The 27,467-nt window shown below is 40.2% G+C and overlaps 1 protein-coding gene across 1 annotated transcript in view; it reads left to right on the top strand.

Moving 5' to 3' along the window:
• The window catches only part of LOC139734761 (uncharacterized), a 28,677-nt gene extending 1,710 nt beyond the window's left edge, over window positions 1-26,967 (top strand). Inside the window, exons 2-11 of the mRNA XM_071645557.1 lie at window positions 1,963-2,238; window positions 2,652-2,810; window positions 14,846-15,130; window positions 15,574-15,732; window positions 16,693-16,784; window positions 21,338-21,472; window positions 22,076-22,399; window positions 23,090-23,331; window positions 24,080-24,224; window positions 25,575-26,967. Coding sequence (XP_071501658.1) covers window positions 1,963-2,238; window positions 2,652-2,810; window positions 14,846-15,130; window positions 15,574-15,732; window positions 16,693-16,784; window positions 21,338-21,472; window positions 22,076-22,399; window positions 23,090-23,331; window positions 24,080-24,224; window positions 25,575-25,707 — 1,950 coding nt within the window. The 3' untranslated portion in view covers window positions 25,708-26,967. The remainder of the gene's footprint in view (window positions 1-1,962; window positions 2,239-2,651; window positions 2,811-14,845; window positions 15,131-15,573; window positions 15,733-16,692; window positions 16,785-21,337; window positions 21,473-22,075; window positions 22,400-23,089; window positions 23,332-24,079; window positions 24,225-25,574) is intronic.
• Window positions 26,968-27,467: the final 500 nt, after the last annotated feature.

Here is a 27,467-nt window from a genome sequence, read left to right as displayed (position 1 = left end):
CCTATACAAGCATAATTGGGGGATCGTACTTTTTCATACATGGGCCCTAAACTTTGGAATAGCCTGCCAAAATCTCTTCGACAAGCATCTTATATTGATGGTTTTAAAAAGAACCTCAAGATCTACCTTTTTAATCTAAATTGACAATTGATTACCTGTATGTATATATGTACGTATATTGTTTGTTTATTGTTCTGTGATATACTGTTGTAACGTGATACATTATACTCTGTTCTATAGCGCCATGAGTATCTTTTCAGGTAGAATGAGCGCTTTATGAGAGTCTCTCTATTATTATCATTATTATTATGATCATTATTATTATCATTATCATCATTATCATTTCGGGCATGACATGAACTGTTACTAATTGATAACACTTAAGCATAGCAATCAAGGAAGTTCTTTAACGACGTTTACTTTTAAAAAGTTCTTTCATGAAATGAATGACCCCAAGGATATGAAACATATAGACCTAACGACAGATCATATTCTACTCAATTAACTGTTTTCCTTTTTTGTGTTAAGTTAGGTTGTTGTAATATAATGTTTCATGCTATGCCTAAATATTTATAATGCATTCCTGTCTTTTTTCAGATCTTCATTTCGTCACACTCAAAAAGAGTATCCTATCGCCGCTCATGATGGACGGACATGAAGAAAGAACAGCCGTGCTGGCTGAATCATGTGCCGTTCTGGAATGAATAAATGAAATGAATCGCTATCACTTTCACTATCAAAGTAAACTATCATTGTCTGACTTCACCAATTCCCAATATATTTCATTAGCGGAAACCCTGCTCTCGGGAAAGGGAAAGAGGAAAATTACATGGTCATACTCATCGTGTATCCAGAGCCAAAAGCGTAGATATGGCAAGTCGGGTTTCGATCCCCGTACAGATAATTTATTGCAAGAGTATAATAAATAGGGAGTGTCTACCATCCCATACAAAGTACTATTCACTAAAAAGGGGTACATGTAAAATTAGTTCCTTATGCTGACACTGACATTCCATCAAAATGTGACGTTTATAGCATATACCAAGAGAGAGAGAGACAGACAGAGAGACAGAGAGACAGAGACAGATGTGGGGGGGGGGGCGTGCAAGACATCGACAATCGACTGCTATCTCATCACTATGATTCCTGACCTGGCACTGTTGAGGCAACACACGCAATAGAAAGAGAACGACTATGAATAGTATTTCTTGATCAGTTCTATATATCTATAGTAAAAATGAAATCGAATATTCTTCACTTTTCTTTTAAACTCGGATGCGCCTAATTCGTTGTTGCCGTCATTCAAATGGACTCGATATCCATTCTTTCAAATGTGTATGCAAAAACTGCTCCTGAAAAAAAGTGAAGTTCTTGTCGAAATTACTTAAAATCGAAACTTGGACGTCTGCTGAACGTTGATCTAAACCAATCTAGTTTCGTCCATTGTCCGTATAGGCACTGGATTATCATAATTTCCATCTGCGCACGAACGTCTGTGACGTTTTTGTAATTTGTTGCGCGCAGAGCAGTGGCTTATGATTATGTCGTCATCAGCGCGCATACAAATATGCGCACTTAGCAACAAGTGCAGTTACTACAATAAAACCAGCTTGCGGCTCTCCCCTCCCATCACTTTCGTGAAATCTTTTGCTTCTTGCAAGTGATTATCTCGATTCGACCATTCGAAAATGCTCGTTGGTTTGACTACCATTCTGTCAATCATGCGAATCAAATTTTCTGAGGCTGAAGAAAATTTGAACAAGGTAAATATGCAAAGGTGATATTGTATATAGTTCTGTAGTGAGTTAAATCGTTTCCGCAATTTATAAAACAACATAATCAAGATCCTGGCCGTATTCATATTTCATAATACAAGACTATGTCACTTTCTGAAAGGTTTTCGTGATTGGTCGCACCTTCTTATTCATTGTTTACATCAGCTTTGTGATTACTTTTTAACAGAGTGTTGCTGCCACCAAACACTCTGATGTGCAGAGAGTCAGAGCCGTAGACCACTCTGCAAAGTCGGATGAGCAGCGGGTTAATGAAGACGATTCCGCTGAAGAGTTGTGGGAGGATGCGATGCAGGAGATCGATGAAGAGGAGGAGGAGGAGGAGGACGTTTGGGAGGATGCTCTCGATGAAGAAATAATGATGGGAAATGAAGATTTTCTTGTCTCCAGCAAATCTCAATCCACGTCGACGGTCTGCTCCTGGATTACGAATGAGATAGAAAAGGTGAACACTTCATCCAAATGTAATGATAAGCAATGTCACATTGCAGTATGAAAGAAATGTAGAACATATTCCTTTTGGACACTTTATCCGTTCTTTTTCTTTACTCTTTGCTTAATTTGTAAAACTTATGATAGATATATCTCTGCTGGCCAGTTGGTTGTGGACTTCCAAATTCACTATGGTTTACAAGTTTTTAGCTTCATATTTTGATATTGCAGTATGACTTGAAAGATTACGATGAACACTATAGTTGTAGTGTAATTCATCGTGTGATGATGCATGTGACCAACGATGCATTAATATTCAACTAGACCTATATGTTTGTTATATTTAATGCTATATTCAGGGATAAACTCTGGACAGCCTCATGATTTTCCCTCTAAATGTGTAATCCGGTATACTTTTTGTTTCAGAAACCTCGATTCAATAGTAAAATGGTCAGACAGCCGAGGTACACAGTGCCAGCAGACATCGAAAATCTGTTGAACATCGGTGGTCGTCATGACGATATCCTCACTGAGGAGAAGGTGGAAACCCGAAGCTGGGTCGAGAGTGATGGGTGTGCCTTTAAGGTATCTAGTGTCTATTTCATCGCTGTTAGAATGTGAATGCTTTACCTCCATTTTCATAATTTTCGTTGGTTGTTGGTATGGCGTGAATGTTTGGTCGTTTTGTAAATAATGGATTATACATTTCAATTAATCACTTGCCTGATTCCAATGTTAGGTCCAAACAATATACTCGGTAACTTTGACTTAGTGTTATATGTATGTATGAAAAAGAAATGCAGAAATAACATCAATCAATATTAAACGATGTAGATTGAATAATGAATTCGCAGTATTTAAGTTTATAGTAACTTATTTCCCTGTGAATTTCCTTTCCCAGGTGGGTAATCTCCCTCTACGCTCAAAACCTGTTCACGAACATTGCCGAGTACAAGTTCGGGGACGAGTCAGCCTGTTACGAGCTTTAGTCAAAAACGCACCGGGTAAAAGAGAAGGACGATATTTCATCACTCCATCTCGTCCAGTGATCCATGATTTCCCCAAACGGCTTCCTCGTAAGGTGAATAAACCTATGTAGGCCTACTAACAATTAACACTCCAAAAGTGCAATTGAATCTCAACTTGAAATTCTAAAAGCCTCGTGAATTCATTATGTGATGAAAATTCAGTTACAAATGAAGTCATGATCATTTTCTAGAATATCAACCCTTAATTGCTTTCAAAGAAAGGTAAATTTCTACTTTCATTTTCATATTGCAAATCAGCTGCCTGTAATGACATTATAATTATCTCCATTATGTTCCTTCCGTTATGCTCCCGATTATATTTAAGCATTTAATAATGAATACACATAATAGCTGTTACGACCAAAATCACTCTGAGAATGATCGCACAAAAGAAACAATCAACTGATGTTCAGGCGGTTTATTAACAGTGATATTGTGGGTACAGACTGATAATCGGCGTCATATCAGTACAACAATGATCAATAGAAACAATTACAAATCGGTAATGGAATCACTTACATGCATCCAAACTATCACAAAGTCGCTACAGTTCCCTGGCAGTGTCCAGATATGATGTTCGATGCACAAATGAATGATCCGCGATGCACCGATGAATGATTCCTGCGACGTAAATCCAGAGGCACAGGTTACAATAGTCCGCGTTATAAATCCAGGGTATGTCCACAATAGATCCACGGTATAATGTTCACAGCGAAATGTGCAGAATCCAACGACCACGTCCAGTCGATGCGTTGAATGATGATTCACTTTATATTGTCCAGCTAGGAATCCAGCCCGTCACAGCTTTGCCGTAGCAATGTCCATTGACATTAAAATATGGAGTCCAATGAAGGCACATTAATTCTCTGCAGGCAAAATGTCTCCCAGGCCTTATCTCCACAAACATAACAGGTCAGCAGGTAACACAGGACTGACTATAACAAGTCGCTTCAGAGCCAGAAGTGACGTAACTCTCAGAGCAGAGGTGTTGGGTACTCTGCCTACTGCAGAATTTCTCTGGCTTATATACTATCCATTCAACCCCTTCTAGCACATTCTATAACTCTCTCCAACCTACTAGCCAGTCCAAGTTCCAGGAAACCTGGATGACTCACTGCCTAACTATGTACAAAACATCATTACCAAGAATAACTACCAATCACATTGGGCTACAGGGACAGTGCCTCACTCAGCCAAATATGTTAGCACTTCCCAGAACTTTCTGGAAATGGGTGAAATCATTCTAGATTGAGTGAGCTATAATGTTTTTCCTATTCCATGCATGTACTGTATAGCTACATTGTATACCACCTAGAAAATTCTCCACTGATCTGGTCAGCCTGTATGTACTATATGTATACCACATAGAATGTTCTCCATTAATCTGGTCCACCTGTGTACATACACATTAAAACAGCCAGGCATACAGTACATCATACATGTACGTGTACATAACTACTAGTGTGTACATTTGTGACACCATCCCCCATGGGAAAAAGAAAGCCTTGCCGTAGCAAGGGTTTCTTTTACCTTCACAATATCTCATTATTTATAATGAATGTGAGGTAAAATCCAAATCAAGCTACAATAATCACATACTATCACATGCCTTTTGGATAGCTGTATTAATTCCATGTTGTCTTTTCATGGATACCATTTACAATGATATTGCTTGGATTCTCGGAGCTTATGTAATCATATCAAACTGTTTTGCACACATTAATGAATATGCTAAACACATACACTGGAAATAATATGCGGTGAAAACTTTTCACCTTTGATACTCTCTTCATGTTACACTCTTGACAGAGCGTCGGCAATTACATTGTTTTTGCCTGCCACATGTTTGATTTTTAGTGCATATGGCTGCGTCATCATGCTCCATCTGAACAACCTGTTGTTCTTCATTTTGAACCGGTCTAAAAAGACCAAGGGGTTGTGGTCAGTATAGACCGTGATCTCCCCTTTGCTATTTGTCAAGTACACTTCGTATTGCTGGAGGGCAAGGATGAGACTGAGAGCCTCCTTCTCAATGGTGGAGTACTTCTTCTGGTATGTGTTCAATTTTTTGGAGAAGTAGCTAACTGGTCGTTCAGTGCCTTCTTCATCTTCTTGGAGCAAAACCGCTCCCACTCCTACATCGCTAGCATCTATTGCCACCTTGAATGGCTTTGCGAAGTCAGGAGCTGCCAAAACAGGCTCATTAGCAAGGACTGCCTTTAGTTTCTCGAAGGCTCTTTGACACTCATCAGTCCACGTGTACTTCGCCTTGCCCTTCAGCAGGTTTGTTAGGGGGGTGACTACAGTGCTGAAATTTGGTACAAATTTCCTGTAGAAACCAGCCATGCCCAGAAATCTGAGCAACTCCTTCTTGGATTGGGGGATGGGAAAGCCTAGTATAGCCTCTACCTTGGCTTCTCTTGGCAATACTTGTCCCTGACCGACTACATGCCCGAGATACACCACTTTGGCCTTTGCAAATTCACTCTTTGCCAGATTAATCACCAATCCGGCCTCCTTGAGTCGATCAAAAAGTTGCCGCAAGTGTGTAATGTGCTCCTCCCACGTGTCACTATACACAAGGATGTCATCAATGTATACTACACAGTGGTCAAGTCCGGCAATGATTTGGTTTGTCAGCCGTTGGAAGGTGGCCGGAGCATTTTTCATGCCGAATGGCATTACTTTGCATTGGAACAAGCCATCTGGTGTAGCAAAGGCAGAAATCTCTCTGGCTTTGTCGGTCAAGGGCACCTGCCAGTATCCCTTTAGAAGGTCTATTTTACTGACATATGCAGAATTTCCGACCCTGTCAATGCAGTCTTCTAGTCTGGGAATGGGGAAAGAATCTGTTTTCGTCACGGCATTCACCTTTCGGTAATCTATACAGAATCTTTGAGACCCATCCGGCTTGGGCACCATGACGATTGGGGAGCTCCAACTGCTTTTACTCGGTTCTATTATGTCATTGTCTAGCATGTATTGAACCTCTTCCCTTACTTTTTGCAGTTTGCTCGGGTTTAACCTGTAAGGGTTTTGCTTGATAGGGTCAGCATCTCCTACATCAACATCATGTACAGCCAGAGGGGTGCAGCCTGGTTTGTCTTTACACAGTTCTTTGTACTCATGTAACAGACTAGTCACATCTTTCCTCTGATTTTCAGGTAGGTAGTTCAGTGCCTCATCTACTTTCCCTAACATCTCTGAGTTAGACAACCTGGCACTAGAGGGCTTACTTCCATTCTCATCTTGAGCTTCTCCCTCTTCATCTACTTCTTCTACTACCACCTGAGCTACGCCTACCGGCTGACTAGCCTTTCTCTCATAGTACTCTTTCAGCATGTTTATGTGACACACCCTCTGATCTTTTCGTCTGTCTGGCGTACTGATCACATAGTTCACATCATTGAGTTTCTTTTTGACACAGTATGGGCCACTGAACTTGGCTTTCAGTGGTTCACCTTGTATGGGCAGCAGTACAAGAACTTTGTCACCTGGGTTGAAAGTTCGGGCTTTGGCATTTTTGTCTGCCTTTCTCTTCATAGAGTCTTGTGACACTTTCAAGTGTTCCCTAGCTACCTCACAAGCCTTTGAAAGCCTTTCACGAAACTTTGACACATAGTCAAGTAGGTGGACCTCATCATCCTCAGTCATGAATTTCTCTTTGATGAGCTTCAGTGGGCCCCTAACTTCATGACCGTACACCAACTCAAATGGGCTGAAACCCGTTGACTCATTTGGGGAGTCCCTCGTTGCAAACAGCAGGAAAGGGATGCCCTTATCCCAATCCTCGGGATACTCCTCACAGAACGCCCTAATCATTGTCTTTAGGGTCTGGTGGTAGCGCTCCAACGCACCTTGGGACTGGGGATGATAAGCTGACGACTTCAGCTGCTTCACACCCAAACGATACATCACCTCTTGAAATATGCCTGACATGAAATTTGACCCTTGGTCAGACTGCACTTCCTTGGGCAACCCATACCTAGTGAAAAACTGCACTAGAGCATCTACCACAGTCTTAGCAGTGATATTTCGCAATGGGATAGCCTCTGGAAACCGTGTAGACATATCCATGATTGTCAAGAGGTACTTGTGACCCGACCTAGTCCTAGGCAAAGGTCCAACACAGTCGACTAAAACCCGACTGAACGGTTCTTCAAACGCAGGTATCGGAATCAATGGCGCCGGCTTCACTGAATGCTGTGGTTTACCAGCCACCTGACATGTGTGACAAGTCTTGCAAAACTCAGCCACATCCACATTCAGCCCTGGCCAATAGAAATGCCTCATGATCCGATCCTTTGTCTTTCTGACGCCTAAATGGCCGCCAACAGGTAACTCGTGAGCAATCCTCAAGATCTCACCGCGGTAACTAGGAGGGACAACAACTTGACGGACCACCGTCCAATCCTCATCAGCTGGCCTATGGGGAGGTCTCCACTTCCTCATCAAAATGCCATCTTTGACATAATAGCACTCAGGGACCTTTTCAGCCTCAGCCTCAGAACACGCCGTCTGAGACAAGCCTTTCAACTCAGAGTCTGCCTGCTGTGCTTCAACCAAGGAAGACTTGCTAAACAGCCCATCACTGTTAGCCTCGGAGCCTAATACAGCAACCCCATCATTCAAATCCTTGAAAAAGGTTTCTGCCAACCAAACACCGGAATTCTCCTCCACATCAACAGAATCCGCATCATCTTGAACAGCTCTACGAGCCTGAGACCTAGTCACAACACAATCTGGGAAAATCCCAGGAAACTCCTCCTGCAACTGCTCAGTTTCAGCAACCACCACTGGTTTCTCCGAAACAACTGGAGACGCAACCACCTTGTCCCCAGCCAAGTCATTCCCCAACAAGAAGTCAATGCCTGCCATGGGCAACTCAGGAACAACTCCAACAGTAACAGGACCAGAAACTAGGTCACACTTCAAATCCACTCTATACAGTGGCACTGACATATAACTGCCATCAACAGTCTGAATCAAGACTTTTGCATTCACTGCACTATCTGGTGGAAAAGTCATACCACCATCCACCATCAATGACTGAGAGGCCCCCGTATCCCGCAGGATGACCACTGGCTTACCTGCCTCACCAGAAGTACATGGGGTCACCTCACCATGAAACAAAAAGCTATGATAGCTCTCATCCACCTGCTTCATCCTATCTTTGAATTTGGGAGATTGACTTTCAATGGCCTGTGTTTCACTGAACGGGACACTGTTTTCGGGTAGGACACTTTTTGACATGACAAATCCCAAGTCCTTCTTTGTTTTGTTTTGCAACTTCCAACACTGTGACTTTACATGCCCTGTCTTGTTACAGTGAAAACATTTAATGACATTTGCACTTGTACTGGACCCTTTGTCAGATTGAGGCTTTGGTGCCGATGAAGTTTCAGAACTCGTGCCTTTTTCAGGACCAGCATTCTTTGGATTGCTCGAATGAATTTTGTCTCTCTTATTTCCAGAGAAATTCCTGAAAGGTGGTCTGTTGTCATTTCTTTGGGTCAGCTCATACTCATCAGCCATCAAGGCTGCTTTATGCAAATTTGTCACTTTGTGATCATCCAAATGCGACCTCACACTGAAAGCAACACTCTTTTTGAATTCTTCCAAGAGAACTACCTCACGTAGGTTATCAAAGTCCTGATCCACTTTCAGGGACCTGTACCACCTATCAAACATCATTTCTTTTTCACGAGCAAACTCAACATGTGTCTGGCCTGGTCTGCGGTACGAATTTCTGAACTTGTGTCTATATGCCTCTGGCACCAACTCATAAGCATTCAACACTGCTTTCTTGACTGTAGCATAGTCACGTGATTGCTCTTCAGAGAGAGATGAGTACACATCGGCTGCTTTGCCGACAAACACACTTTGAAGGAGCAAGGGCCAAAATTCCTGTGGCCAGTTCAAACTGTTAGCCACCTTCTCAAATGACACAAAATATGCATCAACTCTGTTTTCTTCAAACTTGGGCACCAATCGAATGTTCTTTGCCAAATCAAAATCAGAAGGAGCCCTTTCACGATTTCCAACAGCGTGTGCATGAGTCAATTCCATCTCACGCAATTTCATTTGCTGCTCCATTTCGAATTTCTTCATTTCCATTTCTCTTTGTTTTTCCCTTTCCAGCATTTCCATTTCCCTAGCCTTTTGCTCTCTTTCCGATCTCATCTTCTCTTTCTCTATTTCCAATCTAGCTAGCTCAAGCCGTGTTTGATCTGAAATGTGAGCTTGATCTGAAGTGTCAATTTCTTCTTTGAGCTCCATGTGACCAGCTACTAAGTCAAGAATCTCTGCCTTTCTAGCACCTTGTGGAACATCAACATTTAAATGCTGTGCAACAGCAGTCAAATCACATTTGCGTAACCTTTGCAAATCTTTGAGGGACAAATCTGTCCTCTGAACAAATGCCTGAACATCCATTGTACTGATTGACATTGTCACAATGTATTACACACAATATACAATTGAACAATCAACTCAACTGGTATTTTGTCTGTACCAATATTCTGGATTCCGGAACGTTCTAAATTCTAAGTTTTGGCTTCAATTCATTTCCCGGACAAGCCCCCAATTTTGTTACGACCAAAATCACTCTGAGAATGATCGCACAAAAGAAACAATCAACTGATGTTCAGGCGGTTTATTAACAGTGATATTGTGGGTACAGACTGATAATCGGCGTCATATCAGTACAACAATGATCAATAGAAACAATTACAAATCGGTAATGGAATCACTTACATGCATCCAAACTATCACAAAGTCGCTACAGTTCCCTGGCAGTGTCCAGATATGATGTTCGATGCACAAATGAATGATCCGCGATGCACCGATGAATGATTCCTGCGACGTAAATCCAGAGGCACAGGTTACAATAGTCCGCGTTATAAATCCAGGGTATGTCCACAATAGATCCACGGTATAATGTTCACAGCGAAATGTGCAGAATCCAACGACCACGTCCAGTCGATGCGTTGAATGATGATTCACTTTATATTGTCCAGCTAGGAATCCAGCCCGTCACAGCTTTGCCGTAGCAATGTCCATTGACATTAAAATATGGAGTCCAATGAAGGCACATTAATTCTCTGCAGGCAAAATGTCTCCCAGGCCTTATCTCCACAAACATAACAGGTCAGCAGGTAACACAGGACTGACTATAACAAGTCGCTTCAGAGCCAGAAGTGACGTAACTCTCAGAGCAGAGGTGTTGGGTACTCTGCCTACTGCAGAATTTCTCTGGCTTATATACTATCCATTCAACCCCTTCTAGCACATTCTATAACTCTCTCCAACCTACTAGCCAGTCCAAGTTCCAGGAAACCTGGATGACTCACTGCCTAACTATGTACAAAACATCATTACCAAGAATAACTACCAATCACATTGGGCTACAGGGACAGTGCCTCACTCAGCCAAATATGTTAGCACTTCCCAGAACTTTCTGGAAATGGGTGAAATCATTCTAGATTGAGTGAGCTATAATGTTTTCCTATTCCATGCATGTACTGTATAGCTACATTGTATACCACCTAGAAAATTCTCCACTGATCTGGTCAGCCTGTATGTACTATATGTATACCACATAGAATGTTCTCCATTAATCTGGTCCACCTGTGTACATACACATTAAAACAGCCAGGCATACAGTACATCATACATGTACGTGTACATAACTACTAGTGTGTACATTTGTGACATAGCCCTCAAAGTATTTTCAGCACGCATTTGGTGTTTAGTATCCAATTTTGTTCATTGTTTATTTGTCTTTCATTATTTCTTTACAGAAGCGAATGAAGAAGCCTCGATACGAAAAAGAAACCGAGTTAAGACAGATCGCTCTCTGGAACTCGTGGAGGGAAAAGTGGAGACGACAGGTGTAAAGGCGCCTGCGGAAGAGAAATTTAGCAAAGCACCACCTCAGAAAGAATTTGGGATGAATAAATACATAAAAAACACACACCTTTTCATCTTCGTGCTTTTTTGAGCTGTGGATGTGATACAGAGAAGTTTTCTTATTATTTTTAGATCCATAAAAAACATAAAATATAAACAGAAGTAACTTTGCACATTTCTTCTCGTATGTAAAAGTGATGTGTCCAATGGAACTGTATAGAATGGGAATTTATTACACTAAAGTAGCGTAATCCTGTGCGTACGACGGTGTGTATGTGTGTGTGTGTGTGTGTGTGTGTGTACATGACTGCGTGTGATTGTATGTGTGTGTGCGTCCGTAAATACGGGTGAAAGTGTGTGTGTATCTGCCCGTGTAATGATGTGTAAGGGATGACTTCCCAAGGTTCTTCCCACTGAATGTTTGTGTGTGTGTGTGGGGGGGGGGGGGTTGGAGGTCTCAGTGAAATTTGAAAGAATTTTGGGGAAAAAATACAAGAACATCCCCATTTCCACGATTGTCGGGATTTTCCCCCGAATTGAGTACGTTTTATCGAGTAGTCTCAAAGTTGGTGGACTAATCAGGTGCGCAATATGGTTGCGTGTCAGCAATATTTTAGTATTAGGTCAAAATGTAATACAGCCTTAATTCAAAAGATTCCCCGTTATGCAAATCACGCTAAGTTCACATCTTGATCCGATCGCTGAACCTGTTGGGCCATTTTATCAAGACGATGCTGCTGTCAGGGAGATGGAATCCATCGGTGATTTCCAGGCGACCCTCCCTGCGTGTAAAAGGCAATCTGTTTATTATATTGCCAATTTCATTCGGACAATATTCAGTTGAGTCCATGCATGGCTTTCTCGTTCACGGTGTTTTGTTTGTTTTCATTTTTCTTTTGGCACAAGTCAACACGGCTGGGTAATCAAATTACTTCAGCTGCACTAATGTCAAAGTTCAGTTTATATTCTTTGGGGACCAGTACTCTTTAAATTGTGCCGACCACTTCACCTAGTTAATGTGAACTCTGCTCTGTGTGATCAACGAATAATGAAGTAGAGTCTTTGACTTCGTGTTTGGGTTGTGACACTCCCACATACTGGACCTCTTTTTAATGTCCTATCCGAGTGACAAAGTGTTTTACCTCATACTATAGAGGAGACGTCAAGATAACAAGCAACATTGCTCAGTGAGACTCACTGGGCTTTCATTATCACGATCACAACATCACTATTACTATCACTATCACCATCACCATCACCATCATCATCACTATCACTATCACTATCACTATCATTATCATTATCACTATCATTATCATTATCACTATCACTATCACTATCACTATCACTATCACTATCACTATCACTATCACTATCGTTATCACTGTATCACTATATACCACTATATCACTATCGCTATATCGCTATCGCTATCACTGTCACTGTCACTGTTACTATCACAGTAAACTGTCACTATAGATCAACATTTATCAAGACTTTTATGTCATTTTCACCTCATCAGTGCACGGACATGAGAAAGAACAGCCGTGTTGGATGAATCATGTGCCGTGCTGAAATAAATAAATGAAATGAAATGAATCACTATCACTATCACTATCACTATCACTATCATTATCAAATTAAACCATCATTGTCTGCCTTCACAAATTCCCAATATATTTCATTTGCCTAAACCCAGCTCGCGGGAAAGGCAAAGAGGGAAATAACAATCAAAATTGTCATACTCATCGTCCATTCAAAGCCAAAAGCGTAGGTAGGACAAGTTACGCTTCGATCCCTGTACAGATAATTTATTGCAGGTCCGGAGTATAGGGAGTGTCTACCATTCCATACATTCAGGCATACTAAGTACTATTCACTAAAAAAGGGTGTATTATAAAGTTAGCTCCTTATGCTGACAGTGACATTAAAATACGTGACGTTTAGCACACCAAGAGAGAGAGAGAGAGAGAGAGAGAGAGAGAGAAACAGACACACAGACAGACAGACAGAGACAGATAGTGAGGGAGAGAGTGAGAGAGAGAGAGCGTGCAAGACATTGACTATCGGCTGCTCACCTCTTCACTGTGATTCATGGCCTGGCAGTGTTGAGGCAGCACACGCGATAGTAAGTAAATAATCAACGTTGGTGAAGGTGATGGGACAAACTATCACTTCCGAGGCGATCTGGATGTAGCTATCTTTCCGAAGAGCAGCTGAGGAAAGATAGCGTACACATTCAGATCGCCGAGGAAGTGATAGTTTGTCTCATTGCCTGAAACTAAAAGTTGATTATTTGCTTTATATTCCACATCTAGGGTCCTAGAAATTCCCATTTTATTCCACATCTGAAACCGTTTTAGCTGTCTTTAGGTTTCCTTAGGGCTTAGGCTACGTGTGCGCGTAGATGACAAAACAATGAATTTGCTGCGCGCACCGCGCGGCACTGAAGTGAAAGTGCGTTGCACTGTGTACTATCAAGTGACCTAGGTCATATGATAGTCCACAGTGCAACGCACTTTTATTTCGCGCGTACTCATCTTGCGTTAGGACTGTGTGGACTGTGTGGAGATCAGCGAAACAAAAGGGACTATCAACATAGAGTATAACGAACTTTTCTTCTCATGTGATGTGATGGGCAAAACTACGCTTCATCACGTGATCAGCTCTGGACCAATCCTATTGCAACATTGTTAGTATGTGGAATATAAAAGGAAATAACAACAATGAAAAGTATTTCTTGCTTAATATACTCTATATTGAATATTCTTCACTTTTCCTTTAAATCATTCAAATGTACTCTTATATCAATCCTTTCAAATGTGTAATCTGAAGTTGATCCTGAATGGGAAAAAAAGTAGGCCCTAAAGTTCTTGTTGATATGATTTGAAATCCAAACCAGGACGTCTTCTGTTGGTGAGTTTTAAGTCACTTTCTTCAACCCTGTAATTATGGTCGCACGTGTGCAATGACAAGTACTTCAAGTGGCTATCTATTGCAACTTCATATAGATTTCTTGGTGGGAATTCAGTTGCGTATTTGAAATTGCTTTGTGAAATATCATTTGATATGCTGAGTGACTACATACTGCCCGTATATTGGCATTGTGATGTCATGATTTCCATCTGCGCACGAGTGAACGCCTGTGACATTTGTGTGTGTGTGTGTGTGTGTGTGTGTGTTTTTTTTTTTTTTTTTTTACGCGCAGAGGAGTAGCGCAGAGGAGTAGCTCTGATTATGTCGTCATCGGCGCGCACATGATGCGCACTTAGCAACAAGTGCACTAACAACAATAAAACCAGCTTGCAGCTCTCCCATGTTATCACTTTCGTGAATCTTTTGCTTCTTGCAAGTGATTTTCTCAATTCGACCATTCGAAAATGCTCGTTGGTTTGACTACCATTCTGTCAATCATGCGAATCAAATTTTCTGAGGCTGAAGGAAATTTGAATAAGGTAAAGCTTACAAACTGTTATGTGTAATTGTGTAATCTACCTCAAACTATGAGCAGAAAGTTTACTTTTAGAGCAAAAAAAGTGAAAACCATTAAATGTTTATAACAGGCCAGCTGGACGTAATAATTGTTACAAGTCATCAAATTTTCATGCTAACTACTTACATCGCACGATTTCTAATACATTACTTTGTATTAATGTTCAACTTCATTATTCGTACTTTCAGAGTGTCGCTAACACGACGCTCCACGTGCAGAGAGTCAGAGCCGTAGAACACTCTGCAAAGTCTGATGAGCAGCGGGTTAATGAAGACGATCCCGCTGAAGAGGTGTGGGAGGATGCGATGCAGGAAATCGATGAGGAGAAGGAGGAGGAGGAGGAGGAGGAGGAAGACAGTTGGGAGGATGCTCTAGATGAAGAAGTAGTGATTGGAGATGAAGATTTTCTTGTCTCCAGCAAGTCTCAATCCACGTCGACGGTCTCCTCCTGGATTACAAATGAGATAGAAAAGGTAAACACTATTCATCCAAGTATGAAGCAATGTCGCACTGCAGTATGAAAGGAATGTAAAACACATTCATTTTGGACGCTTTATCCGTTACTATATTCTTTGCTTAATTTGTAAAACTTATGATAAATATATCTCTGCAGGACAGTTGGTTGTGTACTTGCAAACTCAATATGGTTTTTAAGTTTTTAGCTTCACATACTTTGATCTTGGTATGACTTGACGGATTACGATGAGCACTAACTATAGTTTGGAGTGAAATCCATCGTTTGATGATGCAGGTGGGCAACGATGCTTTCACTCTGTGAAATGCACCTAAAGCAGGTACTTCTTATTATCTTTAATATTCAACTATACTTTTGGTATCAAATGCTATATAGAGAGAAACTCTGGACAGCCTCATATTTTTCTTTCTAAATTTGTATATCCGGTATTTCTTGTTTCAGAAATCTCAATTCAAGAGTAAAAAAGTCAGACAACTGAGGTACACAGTGCCAGCAGACATCGAAAATCAGTTGAACATCAGTGGTCGTCATGACGATCTCGGCACTGAGAAGGTGGAAACCCGAAGCTGGGTCGAGGGTGAAGGACGTGTCTTTAGACAGGTATGCCAGTGCCCGTGTCATGCGCTGTTCAAATGTGATTGCTTTACCTCAATCTTCGTTGGTTGTTGTATGGCATGAATGTTTGGTCGTTTTGTATGATCATGGATTTATGTCGTACATTTTCAGTTTATCACTTACCTGATTCAACTGTTAGGTCCAAACAATGCTCAATAACTTGACTTTGTGTTATGTACGTATAAAAAGAAATGCAGAAATAACATCAGTCAGTCATTTTAATCCGATATTGAATGAACATATTAAGGATGCTACTGAATAATGAATTAACAGTATATAAGTGGAAATTTATTTCCCCGTGAATTCACTTTCCCAGGTGGGCAATCTCCCTCTACGGGCAAGGCCCGCACACGAACAGCACCGAGTACAAGTTCGGGGACGAGTCAGCCTACGATCGACTTCCGTAAAAAACGCACCGGGCAAAAGAGAGGGACGATATTTCATCACCCCTTCTCGTCCAGTGATCCAAGATTTCCCTAAACGGCTTCCTCGTAAGGTGACTAAACCAATATACCAACAAATAAATAAACACTCCCAAAACTGCATGCAAGTTGATCTCCCGCGTTCAACCTGAAATTCTAAAAGCCTCATGAATTCATTATGATTGTTATGAATAATAGTCACTATAAAGTCATGATCAATTTTTAAAATATCAACCTTAGCTTTCAAAGAAAGGTAAAGTTTAACTTTTATTTTCAGACCGCAAATTAGCTGCCTGTAATGACATCATATGCTTTATCTTTAAATACTTGTTTGATAATTAAGAAGCAGGTAGAGCATGAAGACTAATAGTTCAATTTTTTTTTCTTCAGTTATGCTCCCGACTGAGCATTTCACAGTAAATACACAAATATACACAGCCCTCAAAGTATTTTAGCACGCTTTTGGTGTTTATAGTTTCCAATTTTGTTCATTACTTATTTGTCTTTCATTATTTCTTTACAGAAGCGAATGAAGAAGCCTCGATACGAAAAAGAAACCGAGTTAAGGCAGATCGCTCTCTGGAACTCGTGGAGGGGAAAGTGGAGACGACAGGTGTAGGGGCCTGTGGAAGAGACATAGCAAAGCGCCACCTCAGAAAGAATTGGGGATGAATAAATACATTGGAAAAAACACACACCTTTTTCACCTTTGTGCTTTTTTGAGCTGTGTTATGATACAGAAAAGTTTTCTTATTATAGATCGATGCAGAGGAAAAATTTGATATAAACAGAAATAACTTTGCACATTTCTAAAAGTGATGTGTACGATGGAACCGTATCAAATCATTTATTACAATATATACGGTGCGTACGACGGTGTATGTGGTATGTGTATATGTACATGCAACTTGACTGTGTGTGATTGTGTGTGTGTGTGTGCGTCCGTAAAAATGAGTCAAAGTGTGTGTATCTGTGTGATAATGTGTAAGGGCATGACTTCCCAAGGTTCTTCCCATTGAATGGTTTGTTTGTGTGTGTGTGTGTGTGGGGGGGGGTGCATGGCTCTGAAATTTGAAAGCACTTTGGGAAAATAATACCAGAAGACTCCCGTTTCCACGATTTTCGGGATTTTTCCCCGAATTGTTTACGTTTTGTTGAATAGTCTCTGAGTTAATTGTTGGACTAATCAGGTGTGCAATATCCAGTTGCGTGTGAGCGGTATTTATTATGTCAATGTATGTAATTTAAAAGATTCCCCATTAAGTAAATAACGTTAAGTTCACATCTTGATCCGACCACTGAACCCGTTGGACCACTTTATCAAGACGATGCCGCTGACACGTGGGTAGAACGCGCACGTCACTGGACATAGTAGGCACCTACTCTCTAAAAAAAATCGAGTGAAAATATTCACTCTTAAAGGAGTGAATTCAAAAAAGAGTGAATCGAGAGTGAAATTGGAGTGAATTTTGAGTGAAAATGTTCATTTTCACTCGTTTTAGAGTGACGTCAGGGATCACTCCAAAATCTTCGAGTGATCCTTGAGGTCACTCCAAAATGAGTGAAAATGAATATTTTCACTCAAAATTCACTCTTTTTTGAATTCACTCCTTTAAGAGTGATTTTTTTCACTCGATTTTTTTTTTTTTTTTAGAGAGTAAATGGTTTTACCAAATCATTCTGAGCCAAAATGAGCAGGGCTAGAAACACCTAGAATCTGTCCTAAAATAAGTAAACAAAACTGCAGTTTTGTTTAAATTCGAAAGTTCATATTTCGACGGATGAAAGATCACTTACATATAGCCGCACCTTAAAGTTGAAAATTCAAAAATCTCCAAATGTGAGATAATAGGTACGTGATTCTAATTTCACACTTTCGTTTACAAACTCCAGTGATGTCTTTTTAACACAAGTCGTTGAAAATTCATATGACTTGCATGAGAAGTTCTCCATCTTGGATCCCTAAAGTTTAAAGCCTATTCTTGAAGCTCCAACTGCCCCCTCAGTCAGTTTCATACCAGAAGCCATGCATGGCCATGTATTCATAATAATTATTATATTCCACTCGCCAGCTAAATCTTGTTTCACATGCCTCGTACACACGTGCAATGACTCTCACACAAGTTCAACATGAAATATCGTTATTCAAATTAATAGAATTTACGTCGTAAATTTACCTTTACGTCGATGTAGGGCAATTTGTCAATCAGTTGCAATATTATTTTACATTCACTTACATTTATAGGTTCATTTTGGGACCATATATTCAACTATAACAAATTGTAAGGGCCTATGTAGTTCTGGTTGAGATGTGGATTCAGGTTTTAACTTTTAGTGAGATAATTACAAACCACTTATATGAAATATTAAAGAGCATACAATAATATGAGCAATTACAAGTTTATTTGTTAAATGTTGGTTTTAAAATGGCCGAGATAGGAAAAAAAAGTAAATCAAAGTGGTCTTAATTAAAGGTGGGATCCACCTTTTATTAGGACCACTTTTTGGATATCTCAGCCATTTCAAAACCGATTTTCATCAAATAAAGTTTGAATTGCTCTTATATCATAGTCCCATGCTATTTAATATTTCATACAAGTTTTTTTTTTTTTGTGCGTGCGTGTGTGTTTTAATCTCACAACCATGCAGAACTATCATCCATTTATAATGTTTTTATAGGTTCCTCAATGCATGAACTTGTTGTAATTTTGTTAGCTTAAATACATTCGCAATAGATGCTCCTACTTTATGACAGGGTAATTGCTGACTTCATGTGAATGCTTATGGAAATGACCTAAATCTATAAAGATTTTTATACAAGTGTAATAAATTCATACTGCCGATCGAACGCCGGCAGGCCGAACGTCAAACCTACCGTACAAAATTTCAGCTTACTAAGTACATAGAATCATGTACTAGTATCCTCTTTCCTTTGTACGTATACCATACGTTCCCTGGTAGTGCTATCGCTACGCAGTGTACTAGTATCGCCGCCAATAATCACATACTGTACGCCAGCCGCCACTGCTCAGCAAGCCCGCCGCGACCTGCGTACGTAGCTTTATAATGAGAACAGTACACACATACACACGTCCCACCGGCGGTGTTTTTTCATGTACACTGCTTACACTTACACATATCGCAACTTATTGATGCTGTGGAGATAAGGAAAATGTGAGTCAAATCCATTTGTTATTTTTACATCGGTCCAAAAAAGACATATTTAAAAGTTATTCTAGAAAGAAAACATTTCCTCTCATACAAAATGCTACGCATTTACCTATTTGTTCTCTTTATTACTTCGATTTTTAGGCGTATTTTCAACAATGCCTCATACGCGTTTGCCAGGATTCAATGCGAAAACTGCTTCAAGCACACGTAGATATCAACGTGTGGGACTGATGTGTTTTCGCATCGGCAATAAATGGTTGTATTGTTTTTAGAATTATGCGAAAAAATCTTGACTTAGCTTGATGATACAGTTATCTATTGCCTGAGCTGAGCTGAGGTGGGTATTCAGCTCAGCCACCAGCAGAACTTATCTAATTTACCCAAAATCTACCTCTTCTCAGTCTTGCCTCATCTTGAATCACGGACTTGATAAAGCTTAAAAATATGAGTAAATTTAACGTTAGCTTGGCCAGGTGGGGTGCCTTGGCTTGAAGACTTGTATCACTATCAGTTTAGACCAAAATTTGCCTCTCTGGTTGAGTGCAGTAGCGTCTTGTTAACTGTGCTGTCCATTACACAGTCGGTCCTTCACAAAGTACATCTTCCATCTCTCCATTCACTCTGCTGTGTGGACTCGCACGCCTCACAACAGCAAGTAGGACTAGGAAATGGGGTAGAATTCCCCTTTTTCCACTAAAACTACAAGAAATCACAAAGCTTGGCATTCATAGCTTAAAAAAAACCCACACCAAGGTTCAACATCCAATGCCAAAATTTGACCGCAAATGCATAGGGATGTACGATGTAGCGTTACACGTAGACTCTAGTCGGCGGTCAAATTTTGGACGGCATTATTTTTGAATTATGGGCAGCTTGCTTTTTTAGACTATTTTAATTACAAAGTAGATCTAAAGAAACTGCACCAAGTCCAAGGTTGGTCCTCCAATGCCAAAATTTGACTGCGATCGAAATCGTAAAATTTTACATGTACATGTAGCCTGTGTTCAAATTGTGGATGGCCGTCTGATTGAATTATGGGGGGGGGGGGGGGAGGGGGGCTTGCTTTATACTCGAGGAATGAGTTACTGTATACGCTATAATTTTCGCGTACATAAATTTTCGCGAATTACCGCTGTCACACATTTTCGCGAGTGGTTTAAATTCGCGATTGGGGGACCAGAGAAAATATGAAGTGGCAAAGAAAGTGTGAATTTTCAATTTACGGGCAAATAAGAATGATACTAGATACATGGTGTAGTTATACACTTCCTGAAAAGAACTTACCAAACTCTGCTAACTAGTAAGTTAGAATTCAACATTTTTGAAGTGGTTACTGTAAGTCCATCGCGCTAGATTTCTGACGAGTGGTCCCCTTGCGATAATGGATTGGCTCTCTACAGTATTCGTAAGTAGACGTGGACGTGCTATATGTACGTAAACAAGCTTAGCCAGTACAGTATATGGTCTGTTCGGTAAGCCATGACATAGTATACTACTAGTACTGAAATTTTTGTATCATCAAGGCAAGGGATTCATTTTGGAAGGTAATATTTTCGCGTGTTGTTAAATTCGCGAATAGCTCTCGACTCGCAAAATTCGCGAAAATAAAACCCCAGCGAAATATATAGCGTATACAGTAAGTTCACCAATTTCATGATTTATTCCTGATACCATTTTGCTTGAATTCTGCTTGCCTCCTCCAAGATGCAAGATAGACCTACTAGTACTAACTAGTACTATGGCGTTGGTTTGGTGTGTAAGTACACTTGTACTGAAGTAATATTAATGTGTGATTCCTGTAAATGAAACTCACTGTCCTTTAAATTTGCTACTATGCAGAGCTTATGAAAAATTTCCTTTTTTTTGCTCTCTTCTTCCTGGAAAAAAAAAGTAGAGTGATCTGGGCTGGAGGATGAATGATAATTTCTCCATGCTGAGTGATATGTGCTTTAACTTTATTATTGAACTCTTCATGTGCATTCTTTGTTTCTCTTCAGGCCCCGAAGTCGCACCAGAAGTAGGAGCCGTAGTGGTGGAAGAGGCGAGCGGCGTAGCCGTGGGCGAGACAAGAAGAGACGGAGTAAGTCCGTCTCATCAAGGAGCTCTTCAGGATCAGGCAGTAGTACAGGAAGGTGAGCACTCTACACCCAGTAGGCCAAGCAGAAAGAATATTATAAGTGTCTTGTCCTAACTTTTTGACCAAAGGAGGATGAGAGCACTTCTTTTTTTTCTTCTTCTTCTTCTTTTTTTTTTTTTTCTTGCCTTAACACCATTTTCCAGTCTAATTTAGTCAAATTTCCAGTCGTTTCTAGGCATATTACGATATGTAATTTGTGAATGTGTGAGGTTCAACAGCTGGAAACAACAAAAATCAATAGAAATTTCATCTTTTTATTGCTGTAATTTTTAAGCCATGGCAAATAACGATGCAGGTAGGGACGAGAAACTACTATTTTTTTTTTTTTGTTCTTTTTTGCTTGGCCTTACATGCAATGAAGACTGCAGTGCAGTAGATATCTGTTGTGAAAAGGGAATTTCTATGGGGAGGAGGACTTAAAAACCAGACAAATTATGAGTTAAGTATTGAGTACAGTAATGCTGCACTATCGTAGGCTTTTTAAACAGCCTTTGAAAACAGAGATTTGGTTAGACTGCAGTGAATTGGGAGTGAGATTGATGGGTTGAATAAGTTCTGAATAATGTCCCAACTTTTCCTTGTCCTCGTACGTTTTCAGTTCTAGTCGATCCCGGAGCCGCTCCAGCTCAACGGGGAGCAGCTCGGGGAGCTCGAGATCCCGCTCGAGGTCGTCGAGGTCAAGCAGCCGATCCAGCTCGGGCAGCTCCAGTGGATCGGGCAGCGGGTCGGGCAGTGACTCTGGGAGCAGCAGGAGCCGCAGCCGTAGCCGCAGCAAGAGTAGGAGCAGGAGTGCGTCCAAGGGACGAGGAGGGGCGGGGACTGGAGACAAGGAGAAAGGAGCTGAGAAGGAGGTGGTCAAGAAGACTGAGGAGAAGAAGAAAGAAGTCAAAGAGAAGCCAAAGCCAAAAAGGAGTAGATCTAGGTGAGTCCAAAGAACCATAGGTAACATCTTCCCGTGTACATGGCTTGTTTACTGGATAAGCACTCCCTCATACTGTTTAGTTGATGGCATGGTGAAGATGTCAGCAACATAATACACAAGTGTGTAGATGTGGGGGTTGTTGAATAATCATTTCCCCCCCCCCCCCCCCCCCCACAACTTCAGCTGTTCCACTTTATTGTCTTCAGTGATATCCATTACTTATGATGTCACAACACATTTGCATTTTTTGTGATGGAAATAGATTTATATGTCTTGCTTTGTTACTTTTAAATAAATGTAAAAATCAATCCTTGCTATAACTTTGAGCAAAAAAAAATGTTTTGCAAGAAATTTCAAGTCTTTGGAAGATTTCTTTTGTTTGGACTTCAGCTGCACACAGGCTCCATCATGTCAACCTTATAATGGTCATTTGAGAACAATATTCCTCTGTGTGATTTCTGCTTACAATAATCAGTCTTTAGAGTGAACATAAGTTGTGATGATGGATCATAATTATATTTTTTCTTGTTTGGTACAAGAAATGTGGATTACAGTATAGAAAAACTTTCTGGACTATTGACACGTGTTTATCCATGTGTGTATGAGTATAATAGAGGAAAGTTAGGAGATTTAATTCAGCCAACAAACCTTGTGTGGAAGACCTGACTGTGATTGTGTGTTTTGCCTCAGGTCGAGGAGCCCGCCTCGTCGCAAGCGTACACCATCCCCGAAGTCTTCGAGACTTCATGTTGGCCGGCTGACCCGCAATGTCAATAAAGAACACCTGATGGAGATTTTCTCCATCTACGGGGCAGTGAAGAGCATTGAGCTGCCCAACGACCGTGTGCACCAACACATGTCCCGAGGCTTTGCTTACATTGACTACGTGTCATCGAACGATGCTGAGAAGGCCTTGAAGCATATGGATGGAGGTAATGAGGGAATCTTGTAAATCTCTGAATTTTAAAAGCACCCTCTTTACTTCTTTTCACCCATGCCGTACAACAACTAAAGTGCAGTTTAGTTTCACAAATATCACGAGAACCAAGATTCGCAAAATTGAAATGTATGTAAAAGTTCTTGTTTACACTATATCCATTGAATGTCAGTGGCAATTCACGAAAATTTCATGCTGCAAAAATGTCTGTCGTCTACAATTCGTGAAAATGTCATAACGCAAATAGTTCTTGCTTTACAGTACATTGTTCAGTGTCATATGGAAAGTCACGTGAATGGATACTTGTACACTGATGAGGCATATCCCAAACACAAACATCCGTTGCAGCCATCACCTGTACCACTATGAATTTATGGCAAGATTGTGTGGGCAGTACATCTGTTCATTTAATGCATGTTTTTGCCATGTGCTAAATCCCATTAGAGCTCCCAGAGATCCAACTCAGAGCTGTTAAATTCTGAAGATAGAATATTACTGCTTCACTTTCTTTCTTTTTTTTTGCCTGGGAGCAGTTTGTCAGTTTTACATGTTTTGATACACCATCAAACACATTATCAAATATCTTCTGCTTTGCAGTTTTTATACTGATGCAGAGTGCTCCCCCAGTTTTCTTAATGGGTTCTTTCATTATTCACTACTAACATTTTGCCTGTTTTCAGTAAAGGTAGCATTTTTATTTACCCATGTAACATTGTCCCTTTTCAAATGCTTGTCACCCCCAGGTCAGATTGATGGACAGGAAATCACAGCAGCTTTTGTCCTGGCCCCCGTTCCAAGGGCCAGACCCCCGCCACCACCGAGACGCAGTCCCCCCAGAAGGGGGCCTGGCTGGAGACGTACCCCGCCCAGATTCAGGGACAGAAGAAGGTAAAATGTGTACATTTAAAAATACAAAAAACAAAAAGAAACATGCATAAATGATCATGAAGTATTTGTTTTACTCTGCTGGCTTGCTACTGTTGGATGAGCAGGTTTCAGCAGCTTTTTCTTCTGCAAGCACTTTTTTTGAAAAGATCAGTAAAAGATTCAGGGAGAAGTTCTTACCAATTGTCAAAACCTCCAGTGCCCAGTAAAGCAAATGTTTAAAGAGAGGCACACTGTAGCTCATAGCAAAGGAGACCTTTGAAATGTTAAAGGTTTCAGAGATTTAAAAATTTTCAAGATATGACATTTAATGCATATATGCAGGTCTGTTGTGCCACAAAACATCCTATCATATAAAATTTTCACGATAAAGCCTAAAATGAAAGGAGATATCTGTATTTTTCTCAACAAACCGTAACCGTAGACGGTTTAGTCTGGAAACATTTTTATTATAACTGTTAACGTTTTGTATATTTAACAATACTAAACATCGATTTTACGGATTCAAATATTTACAGTGGTTGTTCCCTAACTCACATTTTAGAACTATTTTAAAACACTAATGCTAGGTTTTTGTTTCATCTGCAAATGGGAAGTTATGCCTTTAATGCAACCGAAAGACTGAATGTTAATGCTGATATTCTTTTACGGAGTAGGAAGATGGGAGTGATGATCAAATGGTGTTTATGTCTGACATACAGAAGTTATATAAAGAAATTAGTGAGAATCTATAGATGCTGATATCAATATTGGGTAACATATTGCATACAAGTAGCATAAAGTAATTCAGCTAGGTAGAAGTCTGATTGACCAACACAGAGATATTGTATTTGGCTACTAATGTTTGCTTCTCACTTTCTTTATGAAAGTGTTCATTTCAACACACAGGAACAGACAAGACTTTGGATGATTCTTGTCTCTTTTACGACAATTCATTTCTGTACAAAATGGCCCTGATATACCTATGTAGTCTTAAAAGAAATGAATGATATATTTGATCCCAAATTCCTGTTTTCTTACAGTGGACTCCCGTTATAACGAAGTCCTTGGGACAGGCAGTTTTCTTTCATTGTATCGAAATTTCGTTATAACAGAACAAATAAACAATAAAAGTATATAGAGTGGATAATGTATTTTAATATAATTTTGTGATAATGAATTTTACTTCGTTGTAACCGGAGTTTCGTTATAACCTTGTTCATTGCAACGGGAGCGCACTGTATATGGATTCATTGTACTTTTCTTCAACTTTAGAACGAAATATAGTTCATTTCTTTGTGCGGTATTTGTCATGCAGTGTCTATTTGATAATAAAATTCTATGCTTTCCACCATTCTGTCTTCCCCCTTTAAGGTCACCACCGCCCAGGAGAAGATCTCCAGGCAACAGATCTCGATCCCGTTCCAGATCCAGGTCCAGGTCACGTTCCAGGTCACCCGCCAGGCGTCGCAGATACAGCCGCTCCAGCTCAAGCTCTTCAAGATAGGATCATCAAATCTATGTATTTTCTACTCTGTGGTTATCCATTTTGTACATTACTAATACTTTGTTGCAACAGTATGGTAGTTTAGTGCTGATGATATTTCTCGTGTATTCTTGATTGAAGTGTAGAAAGGATAGAAAAATTATGTTGACATCAGTGACAATATTACGGAGCGTGAAGTCATTGACTGCACCGACCCTCGATGTAGTAGAACGTCATTTTGTACAGAGTAATTTCACAAAAACATTAGAAGTACTGGCTTTGTTCATTAATGGCACTGCTGTAGAATTAATGCTAGGGATATGGTGGGAGTCATTATAACCCTTGTTTGCAAAAGCAGTCAGGGATGTTGAAGACACATGTGCTACTGTCAAATTTTCAACCCCGTCGCTCTTTGGTTGGGATATGGATGAAATGTATAATATTCTGCAGCCTTAGGTTTACATACCTTTTTGTGTCTTCTGTTCTTTTAAGCAAACAAACAGAAATTTTGCTAATATTTCTAGAAGTGATGTTTTTGTTTTTTCTTTTTTTATTGCTGTGTTCCAATGCCCAACTCCCCACAAGAGGCCCCATATAATCGTGTAATTACATTCAATCACAAGCTATGCTTTAGATTGATCCTCTGTTTAGGTCCACATTGGGGATGAAAGAAACCCTGATATAATGGGAATAATATAATCTGCATACATGTGTACAAAGGAGCTTCATGTGATCTTGACTTTTCCTTCTGGCGAATGCTTTGAAGGTATGTTCACTCCATCTGGGAAAAGTGTGTCTTATTGTTGGTTTGTTTGGATGGTCATAATTGTGTTTGTACAAGTATTGGCAATGTGCATCTTCAGTAGATGGTCGATTTCATTAAATTGTTTTGACTGTGTAAATTTCTGCTATGTGACTGGACAACCCAAGTTCCAATGATTTGAGGTTTTCAGTGGCACATGAGAGTAAAGAAATAATGATGAGTCAATGCTGCAATGTGTCTTTACTTCAAGGAAGGTAATTTCTCAAAAGGCCACTTTGAAAATGGTTTGCGATCTGGGATGAGAAGTGATGCAAGGCGTGGGTGTGAGACTATATTGATTTGTATGTATGCATCTGCAGTTTTTACGACTACATTTGTACATAACAATACTGTGTCAAGTGTTTTATAAATGTGGAGTGAAATATAACCGCACATAAAGTAAGCACAGGAGTGATAAGTTTGCTCATGAATAAGTGACAAAGTTTATCTCAGTACCATCTACGTATGTTGTGCCCTTGTTATACTGGGAATGCTTGGTATCTTACTAGCTGCAGAGAGAAAAATATATGATTTTGTAAAGCTCGATTCTTTAGCAGGCCACCATCACTAGTGTAATGTTACCAATGTTAACTTTGCTGCCAAGAAAAGGCAAAGTCTCTCACTAGGGATATTCACAACTTTTACACACCTGACACTGTTCAAAGTCAGTGATACTGTAAAACTTGATATTTTCGCAGCATGAAATTTTTTTGTGAATTGGAGCCGATGGCCTTTTTCACGGCATGGAATTTTCGCGAGTTGTCTCTAACATTCAGTGCACATAGGGTAGATGAGAACTTTTGCGTGCATTTTAATTTTGCAAATCTTGGCTCTCGCGAAATGTGCGAAATTAAAATGCACGTGCACATTCCTCGTTTTACAGTAGTCCGTCCGTGTCAAGTTAACTCTTTGTGTGCCACATATGCACACCTGACTCAGTCGACGACTTGCCAACTTTGCATGTTTCGCTGAAGTGCAC

This window comes from Diadema antillarum, unplaced genomic scaffold, assembly GCF_040938485.1.
Source record: "Diadema antillarum isolate AM-2024a unplaced genomic scaffold, OU_Dant_1.0 seq00000546_RagTag, whole genome shotgun sequence".
Lineage (NCBI taxonomy): Eukaryota > Metazoa > Echinodermata > Echinoidea > Diadematoida > Diadematidae > Diadema > Diadema antillarum.
Note: the sequence above shows the minus strand (reverse complement) of the source record. Positions and strands in the feature narration are given on the sequence as shown.